At 39.7% G+C, this 14671-nt stretch overlaps 1 protein-coding gene across 2 annotated transcripts in view; it reads right to left on the bottom strand.

Moving 5' to 3' along the window:
* Window positions 1-13508, bottom strand: part of LOC122676924 (guanylate-binding protein 4-like) — a 31248-nt gene extending 17740 nt beyond the window's left edge. For both annotated transcript variants that reach the window (XR_006335666.1, XM_043876516.1), the window contains exons 1-3: window positions 13380-13508; window positions 6833-7028; window positions 3555-3682 (exon numbers count right to left, since the gene is read on the bottom strand). Coding sequence is in view for 1 of the 2 variants with exons in the window: in XM_043876516.1 (XP_043732451.1) it covers window positions 3555-3682; window positions 6833-7001 (297 nt within the window). In the remaining variant the exon portion in view is untranslated. The remainder of the gene's footprint in view (window positions 1-3554; window positions 3683-6832; window positions 7029-13379) is intronic.
* Window positions 13509-14671: the final 1163 nt, after the last annotated feature.

Here is a 14671-nt window from a genome sequence, read left to right as displayed (position 1 = left end):
GTTTCTCAGGAGGCATATAAGGTGATCTGGTATTCCCATCTCTTGAAGATATTTCTACAGTTTGTTGTGATCCACACAATCAAAGTCTTTAGTGTAGCCAATGAAACAAAAGTAGATGCTTTTCTGGAATTCCCTTGCTTTTTCTATGATACAACAGGTGTTGACATTTGATCCCTGGTTCCTCTGATTTTTCTAAATTCAGCTTGTACATCTGGAAGTTCACGGTTCATGCACTGTTGAAGCCTAGCTTGAAGGATTTTGAGCTAGCATGTGAAATGAGTGCAATTGTGTGGTAGTTTGAACATTCTTTGGCATTGCCCTTCTTTGGGACTGGAATGAAAACTGACATTTTCCAGTCCTGTGGCCACTGCTGAGTCTTCCAAATTTGCTGATATATTGAGTGCAACACTTTAATAGCACCATCCTTTAGGATTTGAAATAGCTCAGCTGGAATTCCATCACCTCCACTAGCTTTGTTCGTAGTAATGCTTCCTAAAGTCCACTTGACTTCACACTCCATGATGCCTGGCTCTAGGTGAGCGACCACACCATTGTGGTTATCTGAGTCATTAAGACCTTTTTTGTGTATTTCTTCTGTGTATTCTTGCCACTTCTTCTTAATCTCTTCTGCTTCTGTTATGTCCATACCGTTTCTGTCCTTTATTGTGCCTGCCATTGTATGAAATGTTTCCTGGTATGTCTAATTTTCTAGAAGAGATCTCTAGTCTTTCCCATTCTATTGCTTTCCTCTAGTTCTTTGTATTGTTCACTTAAGTGAAAGGCAAAGGAGAAAAGGAAATATATACTGATGTGAATGCAGAGTTCCAAAGAATAGCAAGGAAGGATAAGAAAGGTTTCTTTTCTTTTGTTTGTTTTTTTAATTGAAGGGTAATTGCTTTACAGAATTTTGTTGTTTCCTGTCAAACCTCAACATGAAGGAAAGGTTTCTTAAGTGACCAATGCAAAGAAATAGAGGAAAACAATAGAGTAGGAAAGACTAGAGATCTCTTCAAGAAAATTAGAGAAACCAAGGGAAAATTTTATGCAAAGATGGGCACAATCCAACTTTACAAATATTAAAGGAACTTCTCTGGGCGGGAAACACAAGAGAAGAAAAGGATCTACAAAAATAAACCCAATACAATTAAGAAAATGGCAACAGAATTATATATATCAATAATTACTTTAAATGTAAGTGGATTAAATGCACCAACGAAAAGGCATAAACTGGCTGGGCTGATGAAAACATGTGCATGTATGCACTTCCACCTACCACATCACTCTACTTAACCCCCCAAATTGTATGTGATAATTTTATATTGTTAGGTTAATCATGTTTTATTATGGCTTGCAATTCTAATTATCTTTTATTTTTTGTCTGGCTATTGATTGTGAAAACTGATACACATCTTTTATTATTGTGATTATGTAACTATTATTCCGTTAATACTATTGCATCATGCTACAGCTGCTAAGTCGCTTCAGTCATGTCCGACTCTGTGCGACCGCATAGAAGGCAGCCCACCAGGCTCCCCCATCCCTGAGATTCTCCAGGCAAGAATACTGGAGTGAATTGCCATTTCCTTCTCCAGTGCATGAAGGTGAAAAAGGAAATTGAAGTCGCTCAGTCGTGTCCTACTTTTAGCCACCCCATGGACCGTAGCCTACCAGACTCCTCCGTCCATGAGATTTTCCTGGCGCAAGAGTACTGGAGTGGGGTGCCATTGCCTTCTCCATATTGTATCATGATTGGTCAACAAAAAAAATAACAGAATTCTACATCAGTACAATTACCATTCAATAAAAAACCTGGAATCACTTTTTAAAATCCAGATGCACATCAGAATTATCTTGGAATTTTCTAAAAAATACAAATGCCCAGGTATTGCTCTTTTTCTCCAAAGCTCTAGATGTGTTTCTAATGAACAGTCATATTTAATAACAAGTGGACTATATGATGATATTTTACTTTTCTCTATTTGTTTCACTTTTTCTATTTCATATTCAGTGCTCCCAATTGGTTTAGTTTATGCTTTTCAATTTCTCTGTCCCTCTCTCTCTCTTTTTTTTTTTATATTCTTTCTAAAGTCCTTATCAAGAATAGTAGAAAAGCTTTTGTATATATATATACATATTATACATAATGTGTATTATATATATATATATATTTTAGAAAACATAAATTTTTGTCTGGCTAAAAATTATGACATTTTGATTCCATTTGTTTGACTTAGTATGAATAGAGTCCTAGATTTCTAATTTATATTTACTCAAAACTTTGATATCACTCCATGTACTTTGGCATCTAGTATTACTACTCGAAGTCTGTATGCTTAGTTGCCCGGTCATGTCCTACTCTTTGCTACCCCACGCCTGCCAGGCTCCTCTGTCCATGGAATTCTCCAGGCCAGAATACTGGAGTGGGTAGCCATTCCCTTCTCCAGGGTATTTTTCGGGTCCAGGGATTGAACCCAGGTCTGCTGCATTACAGGCAGATTCTTTACTGTCTGAGTCACCAGAAAAGTTTATTATCTTAGTTATTTGTTTAAAAAGAAGTTTTTTGAATGAGGCTTGAAACTTCTTATCCAATTCTGAGAATATAAAGAAATACTATGTTGTAGAAAAAAAAAATCACATGTTAAAATGTGATATAGTATTATTAACTAAAGTTCAGATTTTGTTCAAATTTCACAAAACTTTATGCTTGTGTCCCTTGTTTTCATACCTCATTCGAGACTCCACATTGTATTTAACTGCATTGAGCAGCTTCAGCTACATGTAACAAATTCTGATAAATTCTCTTTTTATTTTTATTCTATTACAAATATTTTCTAGTTTTCCTTGTTATGGCCTTTTGGATATACCCATCATTTAAAAGTGGCCATTTAATTTCTAAACCCATGGAATTTTTAAATGTCTTTGATATTAATTTCTCATTTTGATATCAATTTCTCATTTAAATGCTTTCTACTCTGCAATCACCCTCTGTGTTTTTTTGTCTCCTAACTTTATTGAGGATTTTAGTGGCTAAGTCAAATATCTCTCTTGGTAAATGTCACAGTGTACTTATAAGTATGTGGGTTATTTTAACATATCTTTTGATATTGCTGTCTAACATAATTCCACAATGATAAGAGAACAGACTCTATGATTTTAATACCTTTATACCATGACTCTTTCACACCTGATCTTACATCCCTGGATAAGTTAAAGTGTCTCCTAGTTTATAATCTATGGGAACTTGGATAGAATTTGTATTCTACTGTTGTGTGAAAATTGTATAAATCTTAGTTATGTTGAATTGGTTCATAGTGCTTTTCAGGTCTACTATATCCTTCCCCTTCTCTGTATATTCATTCCATTAATTTTTGAGAGTTTGATATTGAAACTCCAACTAAAATCTTAACTTATCTGCATAAAATTTATTATAATATATAGTAGTACTATATGTAGCTTTCTTCTGTATTTTCCAGGTCTCCTGTAAATGTGTTATCATATTTTCACAATTTAAAAAAGAAAGAGGAAAAAAGAGTAAAGAAGATTCCCTGCCTTACCTTCTCCACATTGCCCAGGCCCTCAGTGTCCAGAAGGACCAGGGTGCAGCTCTCCTTGGAGGGGTGGGGCATACACCACATCCAGATGCCTTTGGTTTCAGACCTCACTGTGGAGCCCAGATGAAAACCTGCACAGAAAGAAGAATGCAGCGCACAAGGAGACCAGATAGTCCAGGCTGCCCATGGGTTACTTTGGGTAAAGTTGTTGAAATGTGAGTGCATGGCTGGGGGAAACGTGTTTTCATTTCAGCAAGGACTGTCAGTTCAAATGTTTACACATGTTCAGGACCTTCCCAGGAAATATTTCTTGTCCCATATTCACCTCATAACACTAATGGCTCATACTGTGTCACATTCCAGAATTAATGTAAACTCTATTAACCTTTCTATTTTTATCACTTCCATATCCTCCACTTTCTGATGGAGTCCCAACAGTGAGAGATACCAGCAAGAGATCAGAAGTCAGGCACTGTCCCCTTGGCTTCCACCCTGGTGAGCCATGGTGTCCTGGTACCTCTGCTCCTGTGCCTTCGTCACATCTCCTTTCATTTAGCCCCATCCAGTTGTTCTGGTCTCTGTCACATTCTGGAATCCACTCATTGCCTCTTCACCCTATAGGACTTATAAAGGCTCCCTAGCCATTGTTTCTGCTGCTTCCTTCAGAAAAATGGAGTGGTTCCTTTTGCTCTGCTTGGGCCCTTGTAATTGTCACTCCATTTCCGGTTACCTGTTAAGTGGATCATCTGTGTCCTTCCAGGTTCTGAACTAACACATTAGCTTTTGTTAAATTGTCTTTTCCCTCCTTGTTTTCCCTGTATCTTCCTCATTTTTGTTCAAAAAATGATGAAATCTTTGGTCATTGACTTGGGTGGGGATAAAATAGCAGGGGATTAGAAAAGACCTGTGAGAACTGTTTGCCCTTCTTTCTAAGGCTTAAACCAACAGAAAGTGATTATGTGAGGTAATGGGCTTCCCTGTTAGCTCAGATGGTAAAGAATCTGCCTGCAATGCAGGAGACCTGGGTTAGATCCCTAGGTTGGGAAGATCCCCTGGAGAAGGGAAAGACAATCCACTCCAGTGTCCTTGTTTGGAGAATTCCACGGACAGAAGAACCTGACAGGCCACAGTCCATGGATCACAGAGTCAGACAGGACTGAGCAACTAACACGCATATGGGTAAGAAAGCAAAATATGTCTTATCTATATCCAAGATTTTGACTGTCTGCCGGATGCCAATGCTCCCTTCAACTGAGAATAGAAATGGATATGATGAAATGCCCAGGGGTGCATGGCTTAGGCCATTCAACTGCCATGTTCTGTGTATTCTTCTCTAGCAGGTATAAAACCTGAGATGATCTGCACTCTTCTACATTGTGATGGCATTTGACTGCTTTCTGATTAATACAGAGCAGTCTGAACTCCCAGTTCCCCCAGGGAGAAAGGCAGGGTATAACTGAAGTTCATCACTGTCAGTTATGTGAGGTAAAGGAGAGACAAAGAATCATAACAAGGAGACAGTAGTGAGCTGCTTCTGCTAGCGAACTTTGACTGGGCACCAGTTTTACTTGTTTGTTTGTTTGTTTTTGTTCTTCCTGTCATTTAATTGGGGTAGTAGTGCCACAATTCAAGTTCTTTAAAACATAACCAAAAAAAAAAAAGAAAAAAAAACATAACCAGGTGAAAGACTTCCTTAGAAATGGAAATCACCTCCTTATTACCTGATGTTATCTTGAATAGAATAAAAAGGAATATTGTGAAACACCTCGACTGTTGAAACATCTTGACTGATATCATTTCTTAGAGTTCTCAAATCTTTAATCACCAAGAAACATGACCTATTCATTATTTTAACCTGGCAAAGAAAAAGTGCTCTCCCCTGACTAGTTGTCAAGAATTCTTTAAAAGAAAGACAAATATAAAATGTTTTATTTGAGGCCAACGGGAGACTGTAAACAAAAAGAAAGAGGAAGACAGGGAGAAGTCTATCTACAAGTACTACTTACTTGTAGTGAAGCAAATAATGTGCAACTGTACAGACATCAGATCAGCCAAAGCTAAAAAAAAAATCTTACCAAATTTTTATGATGCTGTGGAGAATTCCAGTTACTGCTAATACGCACATAAATTGCACATAAAACTTGAAAAACTGTTTGATATTATCTTGAAAGTCTGAAAACATGTTGACTCCATGACCCAGCAATGGCACTTCTGAGTATATCAAACAAGGGTAGCTAGTGCACACGTGCACCAGGATATAGATACAAGAATATTCACAACAGTGAACCCATAAAAGTTGGAGCTACAAATAATACCAGTGTTCATCATCAATGAGTGAATAAATAAAATTTCCTATTCTCTGTCAATAGCATACTCTATGATGGTGAATATACATGAATTATAGATATGTATGACAAACTGGATGACCCTCATAAACTTCTTGTTGAGCTAAAGAAGCAAGAGCCCCATGATTGTCACAATGTAACTCCTTTTGTATGAAGTTTGAGCAATGCTTAACAAATGCAGAAACATAATATAAAGCCATTTTTAAAAGGGAAGAATGAAAGAATGCACCATGGAAGTCAAAACATTGGTGAGATCTAGGAAAGGTATGAGAGGGCATGAATTGGGCTTTTGGGTGTTGAAGTATTTCTTGATCTGTGCAGTGATTACACAGATGATCACTTTAGGTTTATCAACTTTATTATGTGTGTATATATATATATACATATATATATGTCTTATGTACTGTTCTATATGTATTATAGTTCAGATTATAGAAAAGATTAAGTAGAGAAACAGGGGTATAATTTACCAAAGTTTGGAAATAGGAAATTAAATGAAGCAAAAAAAGATGGGTGGTAGCCTCATTGAGATATGGGAGTTTTAGGAATTCATCTGTCTGTATTTCTTTACATCTCTTCGAAAAAACAGAGTGTGTTGAATGACATTTGTGTGCTATTTGAAACAACCCTGTGGTTTAGGGCAAAAGTGATGAAGGAGAAAGGAATGGAGTAATTTTTGAAGATGAACCCTTGAGAAGATGGCAGTGGATGGGATTGGGACAAATAAGGTGGACATTTTGATGGGCCTGTGAACTCTCCATTACTGGATGAAAGAGAGGTGCAGAGACAGGTTTGGAGTTACAAATTCAGTGGTGAGAATTAAAAGTTGTTTTCAGTGGGGGGAGTTAGGCTCTTCCTTAACAGGGCACTAGAGGAGGATGGTCAGCAGACTGTGTTATCACTGCTTCCCAGCAAATGTTCCTGAGCAACACTCACCGTGGCTTTGTCCTGCCAGGCGGTTCATCAGGTAGGACTTTCCAGTCCGATACAGCCCTACAGTGGCCACCACCACCAGAGGCTGAGATATCTGGTCCAGAATCTTCAGTGCTTCGGGATTCACTGATAGTTGATTTTTCCGGTTTTCCACCAAACAGACAGGATCCATTTTGGTAGATCCAGATGCCACAGGAACCTGTACCCCAGAGGAACAACTCAGTAGACTATAAGATCTGGAAGTCATCTCTCACAGTGCACATCGGTCTTCTGCTTGTGGAACTTGTATATCAATTCTCCATGCTTTGCATGTTTCTAAAAGGTAAGTATTTAGCCACCCTTTATCAAGGCCTGTACAGGTAAATTACAGAAATTATCTTATTGATCTTTAAATGAACTCTAAAACAACCTTGCCCACATGAGCCATACAGTGAACAGAATGAGAAAACAAAGTATTGGTGATGGAACCTTGAAAACACTAACATTTTGGGGGTAAGTAGAGGCAGATGGGACATGAAGGAGATGAAGAGTGATCAGAGATGATTTCTGGAGTGTGGGAATGATTTGGTCACTCATTAATTGTACAAATATTCACTGAGAACCTACCATATGCTGAACACTGTTCTAGGGGCTCAGTATCAAACTGAAGAAAATGGATACAAATCTCTGCCTCACGGTACTCTATTCCAGTGGAGGAAACAGATAACAGAAAGTATAACCAAAATACATATATGTAAGGCTTGTACATGCTCAGCCATGTCCAACTCTTTGCCACCCCATGGACTGTAGCTTGCTAGGGTTCTCTGTCCTTGGGATTTTCCAGGCAAGAAGACTGGAGTGGATTGCCACTTACTACTCCAGGGGATCTTCCCAACCCAGGGATCAAACCCATGTCTCCTGCATTGGTAGGCAGATTCTTTAACACGAGCCACCTGGGAAGCCCTATATGTACATGAGAGGGTAGTAAAGTATCACAAGGAAATGAGCAAGCAATGGCCTATGGAACACTGGGAGTTGAATTTATGTAGAGAGTATCCAGGGAAGACCTTGACAATAAAGGAAAGATGAAGGTGATCAGTGTCCTCACCCTTTGAGGAGAACAGACAGATGCAGGGAAGCAGTGGGAGCAGGAACGGGCTGGAAGAGGAAGGACTGTGAGAGAAAGAAGTTGAGATAATGCAGCTTTCTCTCAAACAAACACAGCAGAGTTTAAGGTACCTACACAATGTTGTGCATGTAAGAATTAATTTATTAACAGGAATTATAGGACATTTCTTAAGCAGATAGAGAAGAGAAGCAAGCAACCAGGGTGTTGTCAGATCTGCCTAGATATGTCAGAGTCTCACATCTGGGCTAGCTTCTACTTTAAAGAACTTTATTACAATGGTAGGGTGTTTCATGATCTCAAGAGACAGACTGCAGTAGCAGTCAGAGAGCTCGGATTGTCCCTTTATTTTCTCAAAGACAATACTAAGCAACGTCCACATGTTGCCAAACTTTACGAATTGTGTGATGACTGGGAAGACTAATTTCTCTGTGCCTCAAGTTTCTCTTCTGTAAAGTGGTGACATGAAAAGTAAAGATCAATCTGTCATTAAGGTCGTTGTTGTTCAGTTGCTAAGTTGTGTCCAACTACAGTATGCGAGGCTTCCTTGTCCTTCACTATCACCTGGAATTTGTTCAAAAGCATGTCCATTGAGTCAGTGATGCTATCTAACCATTTCATCCTCTATCACTCCTTCTCCTCCTGCCCTCAGTCTTTCCCAGCATCAGGGTCTTTTCTAGTCAGCATTTTGCATCAGGTGGCTAAAGTATTGGAGCTTCAGCTTCAGCATCAGTCCTTCCAATGAATATTCAGGGTTGATTTCATTTAGGATTGACTGGTTTGATCTCCTTGCAATACAAGGGACTCTCAAGAGTCTTCTCCAGCACCACAATTTGAAAGCATAAATTTTTTGGCACTCAGTCTTTTTTATGGTCCAACTCTCACATTCATACATGACTACTCGAAAAACCATTACTTTGACTATATACACCTTCATTGGCAAAGTGACGTCTCTGCTTTTTAATACGTTGTCTAGATTGTCATAGCTTTTCTTCCAAAGAGCAAGCATTTTTTTAATTTCATGACTGCAGTCACCAACTGCACTGATTTTAGAGCCCATGAAAATAAAATCTGTCACTGCTTCGACTGGATGCCATGATCTTAGTTTTCTGAATGTTGAGTTTTAAGTCAGCTTTTTCACTCTCCTCTTTCACTCTCATCAAGAGACTCTTTAGTTCCTCTTCAGTTTCTGCCATTAGAGTGGTATCATCTGCATATCTGAGGCTGTTGATATTTCTCCTGGTAATCTTGATTCCAGCTTGTGATTCATCTATACCAGCATTTTGCATGATGTATTCTGCATATACATTATTAATAAATAAGCAGGGTGTCAATATAAAGCCTTGTCATCCTCCTTTCCCAATTTTGAACCAGTCCATTGTTCTATGTCCAGTTCTAACTGTTGCTTCTTGACTGCATACAGGTTTCTCAGGAGGCATTTAAGGTGGTCTGATATTCATGTCTCCTGAAGAATTTTCCACGGTTTTTTATGATCCACACAGTCAAAGGCTTTAGCATAGTCAATGAAACAGAAGTAGATTTTTTTTTTTTTTTTTTTTTAGAATTCCCTTGCATTTTCTATGATCCAACAGATGTTGGCAATTTGATCCCTGGTTCTGCTCCTTTTTCTAAATCCAGTTTGTACATCTGGAAGTTCTCATTTCATGTACAGCTGAAGTGTGCCTGAAGGATTTTGAGCATTACCTCACTAGCATGTGAAATAAGAGCACTGGACAGTAGTTTGAACACTCTTTGGCATTGCCCTTCTTTTGGATTGGAATGAAAACTGACCTTTTCCAGTCCTGGGGCCACTGCTGGGTTTCCACATTTGCTGATATATTGAGTGCAGCACTTTAATAGCACCATCCTTTAGGATTTGAAATAGTTCAGCTGGAATTCCATCACCTCCACTACCTTTGTTTGTAGTAATGCTTACTAAGGCCCACTTGACTTCACACTCCAGGATATCTGACTCTAGGTGAGTGATCACTCCATCATGGTTATCTAGGACATTAAGTTTTTTTGTGTGTAGGTCTTCTATGTATTCTTGCCACCTCTTCTTAATCTCTTCTGCTTCTGTTATGTCCTTACTGTTTCTATCCTTAATTGTGCCCATCTTTGCATGAAATGGTTTTCTCAATACCTCCAATATTCTTGAAGAGGTCTCTAGTCTTTACCATTCTATTGTTTTCTTCTATTTCTTTGCATTGTTCACTTAAGAAGGCCTTATTATTTCTCCTTGTTATTCTCTGAAACTCTGCATTCAGTTGGGTTTATCTTTTCCTTTCTCCCTTGCCTTTCATGTCTTTTCTTTTCTCAGCTAATTGTAAGGCCTCCTCAGACAACCATTTTGCAATCTTGCATTTCTTTTTTTGAGGGGAGGAGGGATTGTTTTTGTCATTGCCTCCTGTACAGTGTTATAATCTCTGTCCATAGTTCTTCAGGTATTCTATCAGTCTAATCCTTTGAATCTATTTATCACCTCCAGTGTATAATCAAGGGCTTCCCTCATAGCACAGTCAGTAAAGAATCTGCCTGCAATGCAGGAGATCTGCGTTCAATTTCTGGGTTGGGAAGATCCCCTGGAGAAGGAATTGGCAACCCACTCTAGTATTCTTGCCTGGAGAATAATCCCATGCACAGAGGAGCCTGGCAGGCTACAGTCAATAGGGTCACAAACCAAACCAGTGTATAATCATAAGGGATTTTATTTAGGTCATACCTAACGGACTAGCAGTTTTCGCTACTTTCTTCAATTTAAGCCTTATTTTTTTCAATAAAGAGCTCACAATCTGAGTCACAGTCAGCTCTAGGTCTTGTTTTTGCTGACTGTATAGAGCTCCTCCAATCTGGGCTGCAAAGAATATAATCAGTCTGATTTCGGTATTGACTATCTGGTGATGTCCCTTCACCGTGACAAGGCTGTGATCCATGTAGGGTATTGGGGTCATTAGGAGGATTACATATCTCATAATGCTTACAATACTCTTAAAGTTATACAAGCACATAGTCAATCCTACATAATTTCACAATTGTGTGTCTCTGAAGACTGGGAGGGTAATTTCTGAATGAAAGTGGAGAGTTGGCTTTGGCCTGAAAAAGTGACACTTCCTTCCCTGGTTGCAGCAATGGGAGCACACAGCCCAAGAGGGAGACGAGCAGGCTGGAGGCCCAAGCAGTGACAGCTGAGGGAGGACAGCAATGGGGGAAGAGTCAGGCTGGAGGAGCTGGAAGCTGCCCCGAGATGTCCAAGCACAGGTTCTGGGGTTGGGCTGCCAGGGCTCAAACCTGAGGGTTCAAGTCACTTATTGTCTGTTGAAACCTTGAAAAAGGAACTTACGTGCAAAGCCTCCATTTTCTTACCAGTGTTATAGGAGAAACAGTAATTCCTGCCTGATTCATTACTATACAGATGATAAGATATAAATTCTCAGAAAGTTTTTAAAACTTTTCCTGCATTAATGTATGACTCCAACAGTAAATAAGTTGGACAATATGCTATAACATGTTGGTGCATTCTGTAAGTTGCAATTTGCCAAGAAATACAAGTTATCTAAAATCTTTCAGTCAGGAAAAAGCATGAATTTGCTCAAAGGAATTCCTCTCTAAAATTTCTCTTTCTCTCTCTCTGTCTCTGGCTCTTTTTTGTCTATATTGGATTGGGAGCAGAGATAGAGCAGTAAAATGACCTTTTACTGCTCTGTTAGGTGAAAATTAATAAAAGGAAACTTCACTCAAATGGAATCAGCAGGCCAGAAAGAAGAGTTCTCACACAGTACCACTGGAGATGGTTATGAGAAGAATTGTCAATCATAAAACCCAAGGAAAAAATCTTCAACAGGAGATTCTCCAATGAGAGTCCCCAACAGGAAAAGGCATACCTCACATCTCCTAGAAGAACCCAGGAGTACCCTAGCAATCCAGCCAAGGAAAAAGGGTCATTACCTTGAACACCTACTTTTCTCAAATGGACTTTCTTTTAAAACAATCCTTCCAAACTTACTACTTTTCTCTATAAAATAAGAGAGAGAAACTTCCTCTTTTTCTTGGTTGAATTCGCCTCATGTCTTTTGCTATAGCTTGCTTATCCCAAATGACAATTCCCATGCTATTCCTGAGTAAACCCTTTTTTACTTGAAAAATGACTATTTTTAAGGTGAACAGTTTTAAGCAACAGGAACTGTAGCATTCACCTCTGAGTCAGAATATTGATAAAGCTTTGGTAGGACTCCATAAATTTACTGTGTATTTTTTTAAATTAAAAATATTCTGAGATTTCCAAACCAAGAAACTTGAAAACTAAGTAACTAGAATGAAATAGTGTTACCAGATGGCAGAAGATGATGAACAGTTTCCAATGGTTACTATTCAGTAGAGTTATCTGAAGTGATAGTTAAAAGTACCCCACACTCTGTATTTTCAGCAAGCATCAGAAGTTAGAAGAGGCAGTATTTGTATGGGCCAGGTATTAAAAAAAAAAATGCATGGTAAATAAACATGAATAGGCTTACAATTAGTATTTTTTTTTATTAAGAATGAAATTGAGTTATTTCAAATAATACAGTTTTGTATTATGCAGAATATTGAATGTTAAGGAAAAAAATAATCCACTGTTAATCTGTTAGGATTTAAATTGTCTGTGGACTATCACCAGTGCCCAGCCGGGTGCAGTCATGATGGAGGGGGCTGGAGGAAGAGACTGCACCCAGGGCTTCTGCGAGGGGGCTGGGAGTTTGGGCCCTCCCAAAAGTCCTAAAAAGCACTTCAGCCCCTTTTTCTCAGAAGATGAAGCATACTCTCCTCCTTGTCCCATGCCGGACATTTTGCTCCAGCCCTGCTTAGGGGGTTCCCTTGGACAACAAGGAGATCAAACCAGTCAATCCTAAAGGAATTCAATTCTGAATATTCAAGGACTGTTGCTGAAGCTAAAGCTCCAATATTTTGGCTACCTGATGTGAAGAGCCAACATTTTGGAAAAGACCCTGATGCTGGGAAAGATTGAGGGCAGAAGCAGAAGGGGTGACAGAGGATGAAATGGTTGGATGGCATCATGGACTCAATGGACATGAGTTTGAGCAAACTCCAGGAGGTAGTGGAGGCTGGGGTGCTGCTGCCCATGGGGTCGCAAAGAGACGGACACCATCTCAGCAGCTGCACAACAGCAACTGCTACATGCTCCAGGTGGAGCAGAGCGTCAGGGTGACATGCCTCAAAGCCAACCAACTCTGAGCTGCTTGAGCTACACTGTGACCCCATGGCACCATCCTCGCCTCCCCTCCCCCAGGATAGGGCCTGCACTGGGGGATTTTATTGTTGGGGAAGGCAGAGCCTGGTGGGCTGCCGTCTATGGTGTCTCACAGAGTCAGACACGACTGAAGTGACTTAGCAGCAGCAGCAGCAGCAACAGAACAGTGCTTGGAAGGTCAAGCTTAGGAGCAAACTTACTTGGAGCAGACGCTGCAGCCGGGAGTCAAGTCAGCTGCTCTGGATCACCCCTAGGGCTCCTCTTGCCTCTGGCTCCTCTGGAAACTGCTCTTAGATTCAGAAGCTGAAAAGCCAGTTGCTTGTTTAAAAAAAAAGTCATCTGGTATGGGTGGGGTTTATGAGAATCGAAAATGAAAGGACAGAAGGACTTATATTTTTTGTTTTGTTTTGTTTCCTGGAGGCAGTAACCTGGGTGCATTCCAGGAAAGCCAGGGAGACAAGGTTCCTCCCTTCCTGACTTGGTAAACCCAATTTCGGCCCTCCTCCACAGGTGGCTTAGGCATTCCTGACCCCACAGTGAATGAGACCCAAATGAATGACCCAGTGAATGGTAGGATGGGAGTTCAACAGCCTGTTTCTCAGGAGTGTTTTTGTGAAAGAAGGGGTTTGTTTATTATTTTTTCTTCTGTTGAAAAGTCTTTAATTAGTTTGTTTTTCTCTTTCCTTTTTAAAAAAGTGTTTTCTTTTTAACTTGGTGATTTCTTTCTTCACTGGAGAAGGAAATGGCAACCCACTCTAGTGTTCTTGCCTGGAGAATTCTATGGGCAGAGGAACCTGTGTATTTAATCCTTGATTTTATAGCCCAGAAATATTCCCTTTTTTTTTTTTCTTTCTGTTCTTTTACTAAGGTGGATCCACCTTTGGGGTTTGGGGGTTGATTCAGATTTCTTCCATTCTTTTATGTATCCTAAGGTGTTGTACTAACCTACAAGTTAAAAGCTTCACTGCTGCTGTTAGGGAACCAGGTTCTTTTGCCCAAGGAGCTACAAGCCAAAACACTGAGACACCAAGGTTTGCCGCAGAAGCAACCTAGTAAGTAGGCAAGAGAACAAGTCTCAGGACTGCCTCTCAGGAGGACAGGTGCTTAGAATATTAACAGGAGCAAGAAGCAGAATGGTCTTAGGCCTTAGAGAAAGGTGATTGGCGATAAGGAAAAGTGAGATAATTGGTGTTTTGTGCAAGTTTATCTTGGTTACATACTTCTTCATGGGACACATGCAAATACAGAGGATTTGGTGTGAAACAGGTTGGTGATTTTGGGGCTGTGATGACGTGGGTCGCCTATGGGACAAGCAGGTCTCTTCTGCACAGATTCTGATGAGCTATATTGGTGCATATATTGACCTGATATCAGCCAGTTTTGTTGTGTTACAATAGGAGTTTTCAAACAACCTGTTCCCTTATCTGCTGTTCTGTAAAAGGAGCTCAAGAATTTTACTTAGTCACCAGTTTCTGTCACAGGTTTTTAACCC

This window comes from Cervus elaphus, chromosome 20 (genome assembly GCF_910594005.1).
Source record: "Cervus elaphus chromosome 20, mCerEla1.1, whole genome shotgun sequence".
NCBI lineage: Eukaryota > Metazoa > Chordata > Mammalia > Artiodactyla > Cervidae > Cervus > Cervus elaphus.
The sequence above is the reverse complement of the archived record's forward strand: the minus strand, read 5'-3'. Positions and strand labels throughout refer to the sequence as shown.